The sequence below is a fragment of the Oncorhynchus keta genome, chromosome 11 (genome assembly GCF_023373465.1).
Source record: "Oncorhynchus keta strain PuntledgeMale-10-30-2019 chromosome 11, Oket_V2, whole genome shotgun sequence".
Taxonomy (NCBI): Eukaryota; Metazoa; Chordata; class Actinopteri; order Salmoniformes; family Salmonidae; genus Oncorhynchus; species Oncorhynchus keta.
The window spans coordinates 11737149-11757144 of NC_068431.1; the positions used below are offsets into that span (position 1 = coordinate 11737149).

At 40.3% G+C, this 19996-nt stretch overlaps 1 protein-coding gene across 6 annotated transcripts in view; it reads left to right on the forward strand.

Moving 5' to 3' along the window:
- Nucleotides 1-19996, forward strand: part of LOC118374256 (CREB3 regulatory factor-like) — a 34660-nt gene that overhangs the window by 12105 nt on the left and 2559 nt on the right. For 4 of the 6 annotated variants that reach the window (XR_008147265.1, XR_008147266.1, XR_008147261.1 and 1 more), the window contains exons 4-9: nt 1005-2241; nt 2837-3031; nt 3398-3587; nt 11711-11784; nt 11996-12118; nt 12229-12498. Coding sequence is in view for 1 of the 6 variants with exons in the window: in XM_052529449.1 (XP_052385409.1) it covers nt 1005-2241; nt 2837-3031; nt 3398-3587; nt 11711-11784; nt 11996-12118; nt 12229-12347 (1938 nt within the window). In the remaining 5 variants the exon portion in view is untranslated. The remainder of the gene's footprint in view (nt 1-1004; nt 2242-2836; nt 3032-3397; nt 3588-11710; nt 11785-11995; nt 12119-12228; nt 12499-19996) is intronic. The other 2 variants (XR_008147262.1, XM_052529449.1) reach the window with 2 other exon arrangements.

A 19996-nucleotide genomic window follows, 5' to 3' on the forward strand; every position in this document is an offset into this window, starting at 1 on the left:
TCAAAACTCATTGATACAGCAGTAGCTAAAATAGAGAGAAGTCTGTCCATAATAAAGCGTTACTCTGCCTTCTTTACAACACTATCAACAAGGCATGACCTACAGGCCTGAGTTTTGTCTCACCTAGACTACTGTTCAGTCGTGTGGTCAGGTGCCACAGAGAGGGACTTAGGAAAATTACAATTGGCTCAGAACATGGCTGCAAGGCTGGCCCTTAATGTACACTGGGAGCTAACATTAATAATATGCATGTCAATCTCTCATATCTCAAAGTGGAGTAGAGATTGACTTCATCACTACTTGTTTTTTCGTAAGAAATGTTGACAAGCTGAATGCACCGAGCTGTCTGTTTAAACTGCTAGCACAAGACATACCACCAGAGTTCTCTTCACAATCCCCCAAGTCCAGAACATACTATGGGAGGCGCACAATACTACATAGAAATCAAATTTGATTTGTTGCATACACATATTAAGCTGAAGTTATTGCAGGTGTAGTGAAATGCTTTTAAAATACTTGACTACATGGAATTCCACATCAGGTAACTGAAGCAAGCAGTAGAATCATAAAAATACACCTTATGGAACAGCGGGACTGTGAAGAGACACACACACGGGTACAGACACCCACATACTTACACGTACATTGTAATATTGTTGTATGGTGGTATTATACATTTTGTATTGTAGCGGTGTAGTAATGTTATCTGATGTACTGTTTATCTTTTGTTTTATGTGTTATGTAAGTGTCTTAATGTGTTTGGACCCCAGGAAGAGTAGCTGCTGCCTTGGCAACAGCTAATGGGTATCCATAATAAATACACACAGAGAGACCAGACAGGCGGTGTAGTAGAGAACACAACACGCTATGACAATACAATAACAAATTTTAAAATATATATTTACACAGAATATTGTTGATTTAAGATGGTTGCATAATTATCCCAGGAAATAATGTAAATTCTATGCACTATTTTCATCTCTGTACTTTCTTTTCCTCCCCAGGACAGAGAAATGACTGCTTGCCTAAGTCCTAGAGTTGATCACTTCACGGTGGGGGACTGCAAGGAGATGGAGTGTGGGGAGCACCTCATGGAGCTGGTGGACAGTGATCCGGCCTACAGCTCGAACTTTGAGCAGTGGGATACGTACTGGGAGGACCTGACCAAGTACACCCGTTTCACCAGCTGTGACATCTGGGGCACCAAGGAGGCAGGCCTGGATGACTTCTCCAGCCCTTACCAAGACGAGGAGGTGATTGCCCGGACCCCCACCTTGGCTCAGCTCAACAGCGAGGACTCGCAGCCCCCTGTGTGTGACACACTCTACCACCCTGATCTGCTGATAGGGGGCCAGAAGCAGCACACCTCCCTCCACCCACTCTCCCTGAGCAAGAAGACAGCCGCCCGCCCGGGCCCCTCCTCTTCCTGCTCCAACCTGGTCAAGAACCCCCTGGGTGACTTTGCCAAGGGTTCCCAGAAGGCCACCTGGCCTGTCCCCTCCAGCACAGAGACAATGTCCAAGGCCCAGGGAACCAGCAAGATGGCCACCCTGGGCTACCACTGCAATGACTACGTGCGCAAGGCAAAGGTTCGCATCAGCATGCCCCACCGGCCCCTAGTCGACATGCCCATGGCCTCCCATCAGGTTGAGGCTGAAAACCACTTCACATACAGCAGGAAGCCCCCAGAGCTGGCCACCACATCTGGCTGTGCTGCCCCCGTGGCTGCTCCTGCTACTGCAGCCTCCGCCTCTGCCTCCGCCAGCACTCTGGCCTACGAGAAGACTGTAGAGCTGCCTCGCCGGGAGATGCCACCCGCCTCAGTGGGCACGTCTGGCGCTGTGCCCCCTATGCTCCACTACCCTGTAGCTGGGGCTGGGGCCAGCGAGACCCTGGTGACTGCCAGTGGGACTGACCCAGTCTCTGACAAGAAGAAGGAGGAGGAGCACAACTACTCCCTGTTCCTAACCCGAGCCAGGCTGGCCGGGAAAGCCCTCACTGAGGAGGAGGAAGAGGTTGAAGAGGAGGAGGAAGAGGAGGAGGAGGTGGGGGAGGACGAAGAGGATGCTGAGGGGGTGGAGCTGGATGAAGATCTTGATGAAGATCATGATGAGGGTTTTGGAAGCGAGCATGAGCTCTCTGAGAATGATGATGAGGAAGATGAGGAGGACGATGATTATGAGGGGGATAAAGATGATGACATGAGCGACGCCTTCTCCGAGCCAGGTAGCCATATATCAGGTAGACATTCACCTTTTATGAGACTCACATTGGCCCCGAGCCCAAGCATGTACCGTTATAGCAACCATTTTGTTTTTCCACGTGAAGTGAGGTTGGAGTTGCTGCAGGTGCTCTCTTCAGACCGGCAGTTTATTACAAATGTCAGCTTCCTGTAATAGTAATGATCCCGTAGAGTTCTGGATGGGAATATCTTTGTAGCTGCAGAGTCCCACGGAAAGGAAATATCTGATTGGTGAACTTATTCCCTGTTGGGAGTCCCTGGCCTGGCCCATTGTGGTCCAGTGAGTCAGGATTATAAATGGATCTTGAGAATGGGGTCATGTTTCTGCTTTGGGTGGGTGTTAGTGTGACCCTGGCCGTGCTCTGAGATGGAACAGTATAATCAAGGGTTTATTTAAACTGTTTTATATGTGGAAGGCTCTCTGATCGACTCACCCTCTGCCATTTTCTCATCCTCGATCTCTCCATCTTCATCTCTCTCCATATTCATCTCTCTACCCTCACCCTTATCTCCCTTGCTAATATTTTCTCTCTGGTCCTTCTTTCTCTCAATTGTGTCTCGCTCTCCCCCTCCCTCCCTTCCTGTTGTGATCAGGATGTGACAATGACGCGGTGGAGGACGTGAAGGGGCTGACGGCAGGGATCTCCAGGAAGAGGGGCAAACGCCGCTACTTCTGGGAGTACAGCGAGCAGCTCACCCCCTCCAAGCAGGAATGCTTGCTCAAGCCCTCTGAGTGGGACAGGGAGACCCTGCCCAGCAACATGTACCAGAGGAATGGCCCACACCACGGTGAGACACACTTTGTCATAAACACACACATCTGGTAAGTGCTGACATGTACAAGCACACAGCACAAAATATCTATTGCACGACAATCATGTGAAGAAGTATGAATTCCCGCATTTACACATGCACTCGATGGAAGCCACACTCTTCATAGTTCATCGATTACAGTAGATCACATCATACAGTACATTCTACCCTGATAATGTATGTAGGTTACAAATGTAACATTGTTATTCCATTATTTATAGTGTACTTTTTTTTTATTTTTTTTAATTAATCCATTTGAGATACAAATGTGTCTGACTGTCCCTGCTGACTAAGGGACATGTCTCAGTGGTTAACTGGCTCTGTGATTGGCTGTGTGAACAGGGAAGTACACTCTGAAGAAGTCTCGGCGGACAGATGTGGAGGACTTGACCCCTAACCCTCGCAAGCTGCTGCAGATCGGGAACGAGCTGCGTAAGCTCAACAAGGTGATCAGTGATCTGACCCCGGTCAGCGAGCTGCCCCTCACAGCCCGCCCACGCTCCCGCAAGGAGAAGAACAAACTGGCATCCAGGTACTGGATACTCACCTTGAAACCCTGTTCAACTCTTGTTCTACAGAACCTTCTCTTTCTGCTTTGTTACAGTTAACTTTGATACACGCTACTACTACTGTCACTACTACTATTAGTACTACTATCACTACTACAAGTACTAGCACTGCTATCACTACTACGAGTACTAGCACTGCTATCACTACTACGAGTACTAGCACTGCTATCAGTACTACGAGTACTAGCACTGCTATCACTACTACGAGTACTAGCACTGCTATCACTACTACTACTAGCACTGCTATCACTACTACTACTAGCACTGCTATCACTACTACTACTAGCACTGCTATCACTACTACTACTAGCACTGCTATCACTACTACGGATAGTACTAGCACTGCTATCACTACTACGAGTACTAGCACTGCTATCACTACTACGAGTACTAGCACTGCTATCACTACTACTACTAGCACTGCTATCACTACTACTGATAGCACTGATATCACTACTACTGATAGCACTGATATCACTACTACTGATAGCACTGATATCACTACTACTACTACTACTACTAGCACTGCTATCACTACTACTACTACTAGCACTGCTATCACTACTACTGCTATTAGTACTGCTATCACTACTACTACTACTAGCACTGCTATTAGTACTGCTATCACTACTATTGCTATCACTACTACTATTCGTACTACTATTGCTGCTGCTCCTAGTGCTATCGCTGCTAGTAATATCACTGCTAATGGTAACACTGCTAGTACTATAACTGCTAATGCTAACACTGCTAGTACTATCACTACTACTAATACTACTACTGCTACTATTACTACTACTGCTACTATTACTACTAATGTCACTACTACTGTCACTACTACTGCTACTACTACTGCTACTACTACTGCTACTACTACTACTAATGTCACTACTACTACTGCTAATGTCACTACTACTACTGCTAATGTCACTACTACTACTGCTAATGTCACTACTACTACTGCTAATGTCACTACTACTACTGCTAATGTCACTACTACTACTGCTAATGTCACTACTACTACTGCTAATGTCACTACTACTGCTAATGTCACTACTACTACTGCTAATGTCACTACTACTGCTAATGTCACTACTACTACTGCTAATGTCACTACTACTACTGCTAATGTCACTACTACTACTGCTAATGTCACTACTACTACTGCTAATGTCACTACTACTACTGCTAATGTCACTACTACTACTGCTAATGTCACTACTACTACTGCTAATGTCACTACTACTACTGCTAATGTCACTACTACTACTGCTAATGTCACTACTACTACTGCTAATGTCACTACTACTACTGCTAATGTCACTACTACTACTACTAATGTCACTACTACTACTGCTAATGTCACTGCTACTACTACTAATGTCACTGCTACTACTGCTAATGTCACTGCTACTACTAATGTCACTGCTACTACTAATGTCACTGCTACTACTGCTAATGTCACTGCTACTACTACTAATGTCACTGCTACTACTAATGTCACTGCTACTACTGCTAATGTCACTGCTACTACTAATGTCACTGCTACTGCTAATGTCACTGCTACTACTAATGTCACTGCTACTGCTAATGTCACTGCTACTACTAATGTCACTGCTACTACTGCTAATGTCACTGCTACTGCTAATGTCACTGCTACTGCTAATGTCACTCACTGCTACTGTCACTACTGCTAATGTCACTGCTGCTACTGTACTACTGGTCACTGCTCACTACTACTCACTGTCTACTACTACTACTGCTAATGTCACTACTACTACTAAGGTCACTGCTACTACTACTACTAAGGTCACTGCTACTACTAATGTCACTGCTACTACTAAGGTCACTGCTACTACTACTACTACTAAGGTCACTGCTACTACTACTACTAATGGTCACTACTACTACTACTACTAAGGTCACTGCTACTACTACTACTAAGGTCACTGCTACTACTACTACTAATGTCACTACTACTACTACTACTAAGGTCACTACTACTACTACTACTAATGTCACTACTACTACTACTGCTAATGTCACTACTACTACTACTAATGTCACTACTACTACTGCTACTAATGTCACTACTACTACTACTAATGTCACTACTACTACTGCTAATGTCACTACTACTACTGCTAATGTCACTACTACTACTGCTAATGTCACTACTACTACTGCTAATGTCACTACTACTACTGCTAATGTCACTACTACTACTGCTAATGTCACTACTACTACTGCTAATGTCACTACTACTACTGCTAATGTCACTACTACTACTGCTAATGTCACTACTACTACTGCTAATGTCACTACTACTACTAATGTCACTGCTACTACTAATGTCACTACTACTACTGCTAATGTCACTACTACTACTGCTAATGTCACTACTACTACTGCTAATGTCACTACTACTACTGCTAATGTCACTACTACTACTGCTAAGGTCACTACTACTACTGCTAAGGTCACTGCTACTACTGCTAAGGTCACTGCTACTACTACTAAGGTCACTGCTACTACTACTAAGGTCACTGCTACTACTACTAAGGTCACTGCTACTACTACTAAGGTCACTGCTACTACTACTAAGGTCACTGCTACTACTACTACTAAGGTCACTGCTACTACTACTACTAATGTCACTGCTACTACTACTATGTCACTGCTACTACTACTATGTCACTGCTACTACTAACTACTAAGGTCACTGCTACTACTAATGTCACTGCTACTACTAATGTCACTGCTACTGCTAATGTCACTGCTACTACTAAGGTCACTGCTACTACTACTACTAATGTCACTGCTACTACTACTACTACTAAGGTCACTGCTACTACTACTACTAAGGTCACTGCTACTACTACTACTAAGGTCACTGCTACTACTACTACTAAGGTCACTGCTACTACTACTACTACTAAGGTCACTGCTACTACTACTACTAAGGTCACTGCTACTACTACTACTACTAAGGTCACTGCTACTACTACTACTACTAAGGTCACTGCTACTACTACTACTACTAAGGTCACTGCTACTACTACTACTACTAAGGTCACTGCTACTACTACTACTACTAAGGTCACTGCTACTACTACTACTACTAAGGTCACTGCTACTACTACTACTACTAAGGTCACTGCTACTACTACTACTACTAAGGTCACTGCTACTACTACTACTACTAAGGTCACTGCTACTACTACTACTACTAAGGTCACTGCTACTACTACTACTACTACTAAGGTCACTGCTACTACTACTACTACTACTAAGGTCACTGCTACTACTACTACTAGGTCACTGCTACTACTACTAAGGTCACTGCTACTACTACTACTAGGTCACTGCTACTACTACTACTAAGGTCACTGCTACTACTACTACTAGGTCACTACTACTACTACTACTAAGGTCACTGCTACTACTACTACTACTACTAAGGTCACTGCTACTACTACTACTACTACTAAGGTCACTGCTACTACTACTACTACTACTAAGGTCACTGCTACTACTACTACTACTACTAAGGTCACTGCTACTACTACTACTACTACTAAGGTCACTGCTACTACTACTACTACTACTACTAAGGTCACTGCTACTACTACTACTACTACTACTAAGGTCACTGCTACTACTACTACTAAGGTCACTGCTACTACTACTACTACTAAGGTATTGCTACTACTACTACTACTGGTACTCTACTACTACTATGTCACTACTACTAATAATGTCACTGCTACTACTGCTAATGTCACTGCTACTGGTAACACTACTACTACTAATGTCACTACTACTACTACTAATGTCACTACTACTACTAATGTCACTACTACTGTCACTATTACTACTAAGGTCACTGCTACTACTAAGGTCACTGCTACTACTAAGGTCACTGCTACTACTACTACTGTTACTGCTACTATTACTACTAATGTCACTACTACTACTACTGTCACTACTACTACTACTACTACTACTGTCACTACTACTGTCACTACTACTACTAATGTCACTACTACTACTACTACTACTGTCACTACTACTACTACTACTACTACTGTCACTACTACTACTACTACTACTACTGTCACTACTACTACTACTACTACTACTGTCACTACTACTACTACTACTGTCACTACTACTACTACTACTACTACTAATGTCGCTACTACTACTACTAATGTCGCTACTACTACTACTAATGTCACTACTACTACTACTAATGTCACTACTACTACTAATGTCACTACTACTACTAATGTCACTACTACTACTAATGTCACTGCTAATACTAATGTCACTACTACTACTGCTAATGTCACTACTACTACTACTAATGTCACTACTACTAATGTCACTGCTACTACTAAGGTCACTGCTACTACTAATGTCACTACTACTACTGCTACTACTACTGCTACTGTCACTACTACTACTGCTACCAATGTCATAAGGTGAATGCACCAATTTGTAAGTCGCTCTGGATAAGAACGTCTGCTAAATGACTTAAATGTAAATGTAAATGCTACTACTACTACCAATGTCACTGCTACTACTAATGTCACTGCTACTACTAATGTCACTGCTACTACTAATGTCACTGCTACTACTAATGTCACTGCTACTACTAATGTCACTGCTACTACTAATGTCACTGCTACTACTAATGTCACTGCTACTACTAATGTCACTACTACTAATGTCACTGCTACTACTAATGTCACTGCTACTACTAATGTCACTGCTACTACTAATGTCACTGCTACTACTACTAAGGTCACTGCTACTACTACTACCAATGTCACTGCTACTACTACTACTGTTACTGCTACTATTACTACTAATGTCACTACTACTGCTACTACTGTCACTACTACTGTCACTACTACTACTACTGTCACTACTACTACTACTACTACTAATGTCACTACTACTACTACTACTATACTAATGTCACTACTACTACTACTACTACTAATGTCACTACTACTACTACTACTAATGTCACTACTACTACTACTACTAATGTCACTACTACTACTACTGTCACTACTACTACTAATGTCACTACTACTACTAATGTCACTACTACTACTAATGTCACTACTACTACTACTATGTCACTACTACTACTACTAATGTCACTACTACTACTACTAATGTCACTACTACTACTACTAATGTCACTACTACTACTACTAATGTCACTACTACTACTACTAATGTCACTACTACTACTACTAATGTCACTACTACTACTACTACTAATGTCACTACTACTACTACTACTAATGTCACTACTACTACTGCTAATGTCACTACTACTACTACTAATGTCACTGCTACTACTAATGTCACTACTACTACTACTAATGTCACTACTACTACTACTAATGTCACTGTCACTACTACTACTAATGTCACTACTACTACTACTACTACCAATGTCATAAGGTGAATGCACCAATTTGTAAGTCGCTCTGGATAAGAGCTCTGCTAAATGACTTAAATGTAAATGCTACTACTACTACTAATGTCACTGCTACTACTACTACTGTCACTGCTACTACTAACTAATGTCACTACTACTACTACTAATGTCACTACTACTAATACTGTCACTACTCGCTCTGGATAAGAACGTACTGCTAAATGACTTCAATGTAAATGTAAATGCTACTACTACTACTAATGTCACTACTACTACTGCTAATGTCACTACTACTACTAATGTCACTACTACTACTAATGTCACTACTACTACTAATGTCACTGCTACTACTAATGTCACTGCTACTACTAATGTCACTGCTACTACTAATGTCACTGCTTCTACTAATGTCACTGCTTCTACTAATGTCACTGCTTCTACTAATGTCACTGCTTCTACTAATGTCACTGCTACTACTAATGTCACTACTACTACTACTACTACTACTGTCACTACTACTGTCACTACTACTATGACTACTAATGTCACTACTACTACTACTACTGTCACTACTACTACTACTACTACTAATGTCACTACTACTACTACTAATGTCACTACTACTACTACTAATGTCACTACTACTACTACTACTAATGTCACTACTACTACTACTACTAATGTCACTACTACTACTACTACTACTATGTCACTACTACTACTACTAATGTCACTACTACTACTACTACTAATGTCACTACTACTACTACTACTACTACTAATGTCACTACTACTACTACTAATGTCACTACTACTACTAATGTCACTACTACTACTAATGTCACTACTACTACTAATGTCACTACTACTACTAATGTCACTACTACTACTACTACTACTACTAATGTCACTACTACTACTAATGTCACTACTACTACTACTATCACTACTACTACTAATGTCACTACTACTACTACTAATGTCACTACTACTACTACTACTAATGTCACTACTACTACTACTACTAATGTCACTACTACTACTACTAATGTCACTACTACTAATGTCACTACTACTAATGTCACTACTACTACTAATGTTACTACTACTAATGTCACTACTACTACTACTAATGTCACTACTACTACTACTAATGTCACTACTACTACTACTAATGTCACTACTACTACTACTACTACTGTCACTACTACTACTACTACTAATGTCACTACTACTACTACTACTAATGTCACTACTACTACTACTACTGTCACTACTACTAATGTCACTACTACTACTACTAATGTTACTACTACTAATGTCACTACTACTAATGTCACTACTACTACTACTAATGTCACTGCTAATACTAATGTCACTGCTAATGTCACTACTACTACTACTAATGTCACTGCTACTACTAAGGTCACTGCTACTACTACTACTAATGTCACTACTACTACTGCTACTATTACTACTAATGTCACTACTACTACTAATGTCACTACTACTGCTACTACTACTACCAATGTCATAAGGTGAATGCACCAATTTGTAAGTCGCTCTGGATAAGAGCGTCTGCTAAATGACTTAAATGTAAATGCTACTACTACTACCAATGTCACTGCTACTACTACTACTGTCACTACTACTGCTACTATTACTACTAATGTCACTACTACTACTACTGTCACTACTACTACTACTACTACTGTCACTACTACTACTACTACTACTACTGTCACTACTACTACTACTACTGTCACTACTACTACTACTACTACTACTACTACTACTACTACTACTACTGCTAATGTCACTACTACTACTACTAATGTCACTACTGCTAATGTCACTACTACTACTAATGTCACTACTGCTAATGTCACTACTGTCACTAATGTCTACTACTACTAATGTCACTACTACTAATGTCACTACTAATGTCACTACTACTACTAATGTCACTACTACTACTATGTCACTACTACTACTAATGTCACTACTACTACTAATGTCACTACTACTACTAATGTCACTACTACTACTACTAATGTCACTACTACTAATGTCACTACTACTACTACTATGTCACTACTACTACTACTAATGTCACTACTACTGCTACTACTACTACCAATGTCATAAGGTGAATGCACCAATTTGTAAGTCGCTCTGGATAAGAGCGTCTGCTAAATGACTTAAATGTAAATGTAAATGCTGCTACTACTACCAATGTCACTGCTACTATTACTACTAATGTCACTACTACTACTACTGTCACTACTACTACTGTCACTACTAATGTCACTACTACTACTACTGTCACTACTACTACTACTACTACTACTACTACTGCTAATGTCACTACTACTACTACTGCTAATGTCACTACTACTACTGCTAATGTCACTACTACTACTAATGTCACTACTACTACTAATGTCACTACTACTACTAATGTCACTACTACTACTAATGTCACTGCTACTACTGTCACTACTACTGCTAATGTCACTGCTAATGTCACTACTAATGTCACTACTACGACTAATGACACTACATAAGGGGTGGTCTTGTTATATGTATACCTTTACACAAGCTGTTTGTCTCTCTGTTCAGGGCCTGTCGACTGAAGAAGAAAGCTCAGTATGAGGCCAACAAAGTCAAGCTGTGGGGTCTGGGCACAGAATACGGTATGTTGATCCGTTATGTTGAATAATACACTTTTCCCATAGTCAATTTCCCTTTTGATTTCCATTTACTACATACTACACTCCTTCTGTATAATGTGTGGTTTACGGAAGGAAGTTTATTATGTTTTGTGTTTGGCAATAACGCTATTTACAATCTTTCTCTCTAAAAAAAATCACAATTACATTGACCTTGTTTTATTGTTTGTTCCAGATCGGCTTCTGTTTGTCATCAACACCATAAAGGAAGAAATAGTGAACAGAGTGCAGGATATCTGCGACGACAAGGGAACTAGCATGGCTGAAACTCTGGACAAACTCATCCAAGAGACCCTTGGTAAGATGACGATGTATTTTTCGTAAGTAGCAACAGAAATATAGTTTTGAGCCCAAACACAGTTTAAACAATGGCTGTTGTTTTAAAAAAACGTGTTTTTTTTTCTACAGTGAAGTCACCAGTTGCCGGGCAGACGTCTGACTTTGTTAACCAGATCCTAGAGAACACTGGCAAGGGGGATCCCACTGGAGGACTGGTCGGGCTGCGTGTACCCACGTCTAGAGTGTAGATGGACCATGTAGAGGTCTGGTGATGGCATACTCAAAGCCATCCGCGCCATTCTTGTCCCACACTGTAACGGCTCACCCTCTGCATGACCATTCCATCCAGGAATCGCATCACCATGCCCTGTGGGAAGATAAACATACCACTCTCCAAATGTATGTATGTCTTCACACTGTGAGCATGCGCTGAAATGAAACTTAGCATCTATCTCTGCACTAATAGTCTGTTACTTGCCATTTGTACACATGGCTAGTGCACGTGGCTAGTGTCTTTAGGGCTGCAGTGTTTGCGAATTCAAAGCCAATATATGAAAAATACCTCCCGAAATGTTTATATTGGAAGAAAAAAAGATGATCAGTTCTAGCTGTAGCCATTTCCTGTAGCGTTGAAACGACCCGTTTCATTCCTGCGTACCTGGGTGGGAAGGGCAACACAGGATGCCGTTATAATTAGAGCGAGACGACGGGATGGCACGAGATATTTGCTATTGAAACGTGAATAGTAACTTGTCAATCCCATGTCACCTTTACTGAACTGTGCTTCTCAGATGAAAAAAAAAACCCAACTTAAAACAGCCACTGGGTATTCCATAGTGTCTGTTGTGGAGGTATAGGGAACGCTTCACACCCGTTGTCTGCTTTCCCATTCTAGCACCGTGGCATTCACATAGGGGGAGATGATGTTACCCAATACTCTCAACCTGCCAACCACATTAAGGCAACAAAAACACACAAGCACCTGAATTACTACTAACATTAAGAAAGTCTACTTTGACGGAATGCGCTAAAAATTTGTAGAAGTTGGTGGGTGGGGATACACAGGAATGCAGTGAAATGTTGTTTTGCGATTAGGCCTGATTTTTCAATTCCATTATCCTGTGTTTTTGCAGTTGAGAAGATATTTCAAATAGACTTGAGCAGAAGGCCACTATATACCCATCCGTTGCATGGGAAAAATTCTTAGTCATCTGACTATAAGCTAGATGACGTGATTATAACAACCATTTCCTCGATCTATATACCCTTTGGTTGAAGCGTCTTCAAATGAAAGCGCCATTGGCTTCTTGCAAAGTAGGGATGAGAGGGCTAATAGTTTGAAGTTCCTTAGTTTGGTGTGTTCATATTTGTATTTAATAACAGTACTGTTCATTGTGCCTTGTATTTAAAGTGAGATGATTACACAAGTGGTTGAAGGATAGTGGACCATTTTACACTGAGGGAGAGCAGAACATGGTGCAGGAAAGGTAAAGCGGTTTGTTATGTATTTCTGCTCTTTCAAGCTATTCTGAATGTACATATGAACATGGACCATGTAGATATATGCCACAGAGTCTGTGCATTGTATTATAAGATGGCTCTGACAAAAATGTACTTTGGTTATCGGTACTTGGACTTTGGGGCATGGGATGGGAATGGGAGGGTTAAAAAAGGATATTCGTATAGAATTTAAAAAATATTTGCACACTATATTTTGATTGCTTTTTGTACCAAAGACACATGCAACGAAAACGGCGACTAGCCAGATAAAGTAAGGTTTTGCACAGCTTACCTGACACCGTATTGAATGTAGGAAATGTGGTAGGGTCAGGGATTTTCATTGAACTGTGAAATTGGCTTGGGTCCAATTACGTACTGAAAGAAGCATTCATTAACTTTTTCTAAACGGCTCCTGTCAGTTGGCTTCTCAAGTAGATTAGTTGCTTTAAAAACATTTGATAGATTCCAGAAGTTACATATAATACTTCCACTTCTATTGTGCTTTGGCACGAAGTAGAAAAGAGAGGGAGAACATACAATTTTTATTTTGACTGTTTGTCAAAACGTCACAAATAACCAAAAGGTATATCACTTCTATAATTTACGTAGATGAGACGAATACACATGTCATATTAAGTGTTGCGTATTTATAGTAATGTCCATTCATGCATACACACATGTCTATCTATTGTGAATTGCCACTTTTTCAAATTGATACGTTAGTAAGCATGACACATTTCTAAGGCCTATCCTCACATTCAGAGAAACTTTGGAAGAAAAAACAATGGAATGAAAAAACAAAAACATTTTTGTACTATTTGCCTTTTTCTGTTGGTGCGCATGTATGTCATTTGAGAGATGTTCAGAGAAATACATTTCTGGATGGTGACTCTGCATGAGATAGGGTGGGGTTTCTGGATGGTGACTCTGCATGAGATAGGGTGGGGTTTCTGGATGGAGACTCTGCATGAGATAGGGTGGGGTTTCTGGATGGAGACTCTGCATGAGATATGGTGACTCTGCATGAGATAGGTTTTCTGGATGGTGACTCTGCATGAGATAGGGTGGGGTTTCTGGATGGTGACTCTGCATGAGATAGGGTGGGGTTTCTGGATGGAGACTCTGCATGAGATAGGGTGGGGTTTCTGGATGGTGACTCTGCATGAGATAGGGTGGGGTTTCTGGATGGTGACTCTGCATGAGATAGGGTGGGGTTTCTGGATGGTGACTCTGCATGAGATAGGGTGGGGTTTCTGGATGGTGACTCTGCATGAGATAGGGTGGGGTTTATGGATGGAGACTCTGCATGAGATAGGGTGGGGTTTCTGGATGGTGACTCTGCATGAGATAGGGTGGGGTTTCTGGATGGGGTTTCTGGATGGAGACTCTGCATGAGATAGGGTGGGGTTTCTGGATGGAGACTCTGCATGAGATAGGGTGGGGTTTCTGGATGGAGACTCTGCATGAGATAGGGTGGGGTTTCTGGATGGAGACTCTGCATGAGATAGGGTGGGGTTTCTGGATGGAGACTCTGCATGAGATAGGGTGGGGTTTCTGGATGGAGACTCTGCATGAGATAGGGTGGGGTTTCTGGATGGAGACTCTGCATGAGATAGGGTGGGGTTTCTGGATGGAGACTCTGGGAGGGGTTCCTCCTGTTTTTTGTGATCTTTGTGAAGAGGCTCTAGTTTTTTAGGGGTTGTTCTGAAAGTAAGGGATTGAATATCATGGATATCATTCTGGTTTCTTTGTGCCCTCCGCCTCAGTTCTTGACACAGCTCCTCTGTTGCGCTGAGTCACGGGGAAGATTGATAGAAAACGAATGGATGATAAGTCTCAATTGTATACTTGCAATTGTAGTCTTAACCTGTATTACAATCTCAGCCCAGACGAAATGAGGTGAGCAGCTTTTAGAGAGGTCTAGCGTCTGTCTTGGCTGCTGTAACTTGTCAATGTTGTCAATTTGAAAGACTAGGTTTGCTCATTTCAAGAGAACAAGGAGACTTAAGGCTGAATTCAATCAAACCGGCACAGCTGAAAACCCTCTCTGCGGGAACGTAACACTGTCCTTATTCTGAGAAAGGGCATGTTTTAATTGAAAATGTAGTGAACATTTTCTTATTTCAGTACTGAAGATATCTGAACATGCCTTATGTTTGCTGTAGAGAAACAATGTTATTGTTCTGCAAAGCAGGTTTCCGCACTGCATGCCATTCTCCAACTATTTTTGATTGAATTAAAAAAGGGAAAAATACACTCTCTGAAACTAGAATGATATGTTTGATAAGATATCTTATTCTACTTACTTTGTTAGTGTGGTAAATATTCTCTATATACCGTCCATGGTTTGTTTTTGTAGTGTTTCATTTTGTAAATGGATTTATCTTCTAAATATTATATTTGTATAGTATATTCTATATTACATGTATGAAAAAGAAAGCACTTTGTTCAAAAAAAACAACAAAAAACAAGTATGAAGAAAAGCATTTTTCCTTCCATTTGCTGCTAAACCGACCTTGTTTGAATGCTGCAGTGAGTACTTGACTTCTGTAACCTGACCAGGACAGTGTGTTGGGGAGGTCTTAAGAGGGCAATCAACCTTTGATTACAATGCCCCTATGTTCTGAATGACTCTAACGTCATGAATTCATTTGCCTTCAGTAGAGATTTCCTATGGAAAAACAAATTCTGCTTTGGGTTTTTCTTCAGGTTGATGTACAGTGTAGACACACTTCTTCTGGGCATTTGCCAGAGAGTTATATTGTTATCATTTTAAAAGTAATTTGTACTTGTAACTTGTACTTAATGGGGAGGGGGAGACTGAGGTACTCACAACAGCCCACATCCTTTTGTGAGTACCTCAGAAGGAAAACTATATCACTGTACTGTATGGCAAGTAATTTGCAGTGGAGATTTAATCCGGGATACTTTTTGCCTTCTCAAACACCCATCCATTCACTTAATTAAGATGGCCAATAGTGGGTTCAATTGCAAAGTGGTTTGCTGTGGCAACCGATCTTGGCCAATATTGTACTGTCTACAATCAAGACCTTCAACCTGGTGATATGCTCAAATCAACGATGGCCTCTCCATTGGGATCACTGATGGCAAGTGAGGTTGAGCTAGGGGAATTAATGTTGTGTAAGAAGCTAGTGGAACATAGTGTTGTGAGGCTGATTCCAGCATCGGGTGTGTGTGTCCACGCAGGTTTTCACATTTAACATGATGGGCGCAAGCTGTGCAACTTTACATTCTAACCAGGAGACTCTGTGGCATTTTAACAGTCAAAGAAGTGGTTGACATTCAAAGCCAGTAACTATTCCTTCTGCTCTATTGACATCAAACATATAAACAGATAATAGATTGTGTAATTATGTACTAGTCTCGTCTGATAATTGAATCCATTATGGTCTCTTCTGCAGCGAATCAGGGTAACTACCATTCTTCTAATAGAAATATATGTAATAGAATAGTAAATCAAAGGAAAATATATTTATGTATTCCAATTAACGTTGCGATTTTTTTTATTTCTGCAGTTCAATAACTATGTGTGCGTTTAATGGATATTCAATGTAAAACAAAATGGTGCGATGCTCTCTACAGGATAAGAATAGACAAAGGCCAATGGATTTGTAAGTATAAATATTTTACCTAGATTAGGTTTTCTTTATACTCTAAGAAATTTAAACGTACAAACTTTTTTTTTTTTTTTTGTATTATTCAAAAGGGAAATAAATTATATCTAGTTTTGATCCAACTTCTGTTTTACTGTGCTGCTGCTCATGTATGGGTTGGTTATTAATGGATTATATTGTATTAAAAAGAGGATAGTTCATTATACATTACATATGCCTATGCTTAACAGACCTTGTTATACTTTTTAACAAATGATTACCGCTTTGATCACATTTGAGTTAACCTTATGCTATAGTCTCAGACCTTGTGGATAGATGTCTAATGGTAGCATTAACAAACCGCTGGATCACAATGAGAAAGAGACCGATCTCAATTTATTCCAATTCTCCCAAATGGCTACAGTAGACTCTAGAGAGGAGGCAGCAAGTGTGTTTGTCCTCTTTTCTTTCAATTCCTGATATGATTTTGGCTTGCTTTGTATGTAGTTGTTTGTAGTGTATGTGATGACAATGTTCTTAAATTGTGCACTATGCATGTCTTACTTGTTTTTGAGTAAGACAGCGTGTTGCTTTAGTTTTCAGCTGTCTCGTGTCTGAGCAGAGCATTTTCATTGTATAAAGTCAGACTCTTATCCTGTCTCCATAACCCTATGGAGGTGTTCCTAGTGGTGATAGGCATGTGGGGAATGAGTGGAGCTATTTCCTCTGACAATGGAGGAGCCACACGTGTGTGTGTGTAACAGAGAAAGACCTGTCTAATAACTGCTAGATGAGTATGTTCCTTTCCATCTTATCTAACCAGTTGAATGCTTTTGTTTTTTGCTTTAAACTGTCATTCAAAGGACCTGCGTTCTGCCATTTTATTTATTTATATCCCTTTTCCCATACACCCATAGTATCTATAGAAATTGAGAACTTAAAGTATGAACACTTGTATAGTTGATATTTCATGGGCTGTATATTGCATATATAATTGCTTCAATGCTTAAAGGGGCGGGCACTCAGCAGTTGCTACCTTTATAAATTAATGATACGTATCCATTGTTTCTTAAAGAATATAGCTTGTAAAAATGCCTCATGAAGTAAGTTCAACTGTCGTAACCCATCGGAAGCCAAAATATAAGCTTTTTTTTTTTTTACTCCAATGTTTGTAAACAAAGTAAATGTAAACAAACACTGTATAGCCTAAAAACAGTTTGAACCATTTTTATATAATGCATGGTCAGTCCTTGCATCCATAGCTCTTTGAATTTGAGAGTGCCTACTGGTGCTTAGCGATTAACCTACATTTTTGTATTTTTTTTGTTATTAAACAACTAATTGACCGACGTCAGTTCAATTACTTGAATTCCATGTAGTTTGTTTTATTTGGGGGGTGGCCCAACTCGTTGTTTTTCTTGAGATAAATCATTCACGAGAGAAATCATGTCAGGAACTATGTGGGACACTTGGCTGAAGGGAGTTGTAGTTTTCATTAAGCAAACTTTCAACCTAGTTCAGCACAAGAACGTGGTAATTAACTACAATGACAATAATCCATTATGCCTGTTTTTTCCGTCTTGGACCGAGAGAGATACAATTTACACCTGTTATGTTAGATGCACACAGGCCACATGAGAGAGAAATGTACACAACACTACTACGAGAGAGATGGAGACAGTTTGTGAAAGTATGCCTTATCTACTTTGAAAAACAAGTACAATTATTTCATCAGACAGCTCGGCAGCACGCTTAGGCAGGCTAGCCTAGCTAAAAAAGGACGACGAGACAGTACAGTATGGGAAGCACAGGGAACATTGTCTGGCTGCTATTGCGTGAGCAGAAAATGGGACTTTAAACAATAAAAAATAATGAAGTCCTCAAATAAAAACTCAAGTCATATGCACATCTGAAATGTTTGATTTCATAGGTATGACATCAAAAGAAAATGACTAATGTGGACTTGATGGAGACAATGGAATATTTTAATGTTTTTTAGCAATTGAATGTTCACAATTTTTGGCTTTGGAATTTCCATTAAAAAGCTCTAAAATATTGTCATTATTTCATAATGCATTTAATGTTTAAAAAAAATAATTGAAATACAAAAAAAAAGTTATTTGTTAATAATCAAACTGAACTGACCTCAAAAAATCACTAATTGCGTAGCGCTAGTGTTACCATTATTACATCCCCCAGTTGTTTTTCCCCCGAACCAGTGGTGGGGGACGATTTGCTATTGTTTCAACTGCTGATTGCCGGTTTTAAGCATTGCAGAAGCATTTCAAACGCATTCTTTTCGTATTATAACTTGTTCAACACCCTATATTGCTTGTGGAACTGCTCATACTCAAAGGTTATATGCTCAGTGCACTATAACCGTTTATGTATTATATTGTTGGATAATTAAATGCAGAGAATATGCGTAGGGAATGACCATTGTGCATGAAAATCTCACTCATCTGATAGGTTTGTTACTGGGTCAAAATGTACTGAGTAATGGGTGCATCTTCACCCTGAGTTCAGGGATTTTGTAGGTGTCAAGGACTATGTCCACGTGGCATTTGAACTTAACAAGCATAGAGAGATTTGGTTTTGGATGTTGAACATATTCAGATCAAACTATTTTCCATTGCTTACCCACTGTTTCTACGAAAACAAAATCGTACAAACAAAAGCATACCCACAACTCACTTGGTTTTACAAAATGTCAAACATTAATTTTAATACAATGCCTGCTAAACCAGGTGCCTTAAAAAAAAGATATATAATTGAATCCAAAC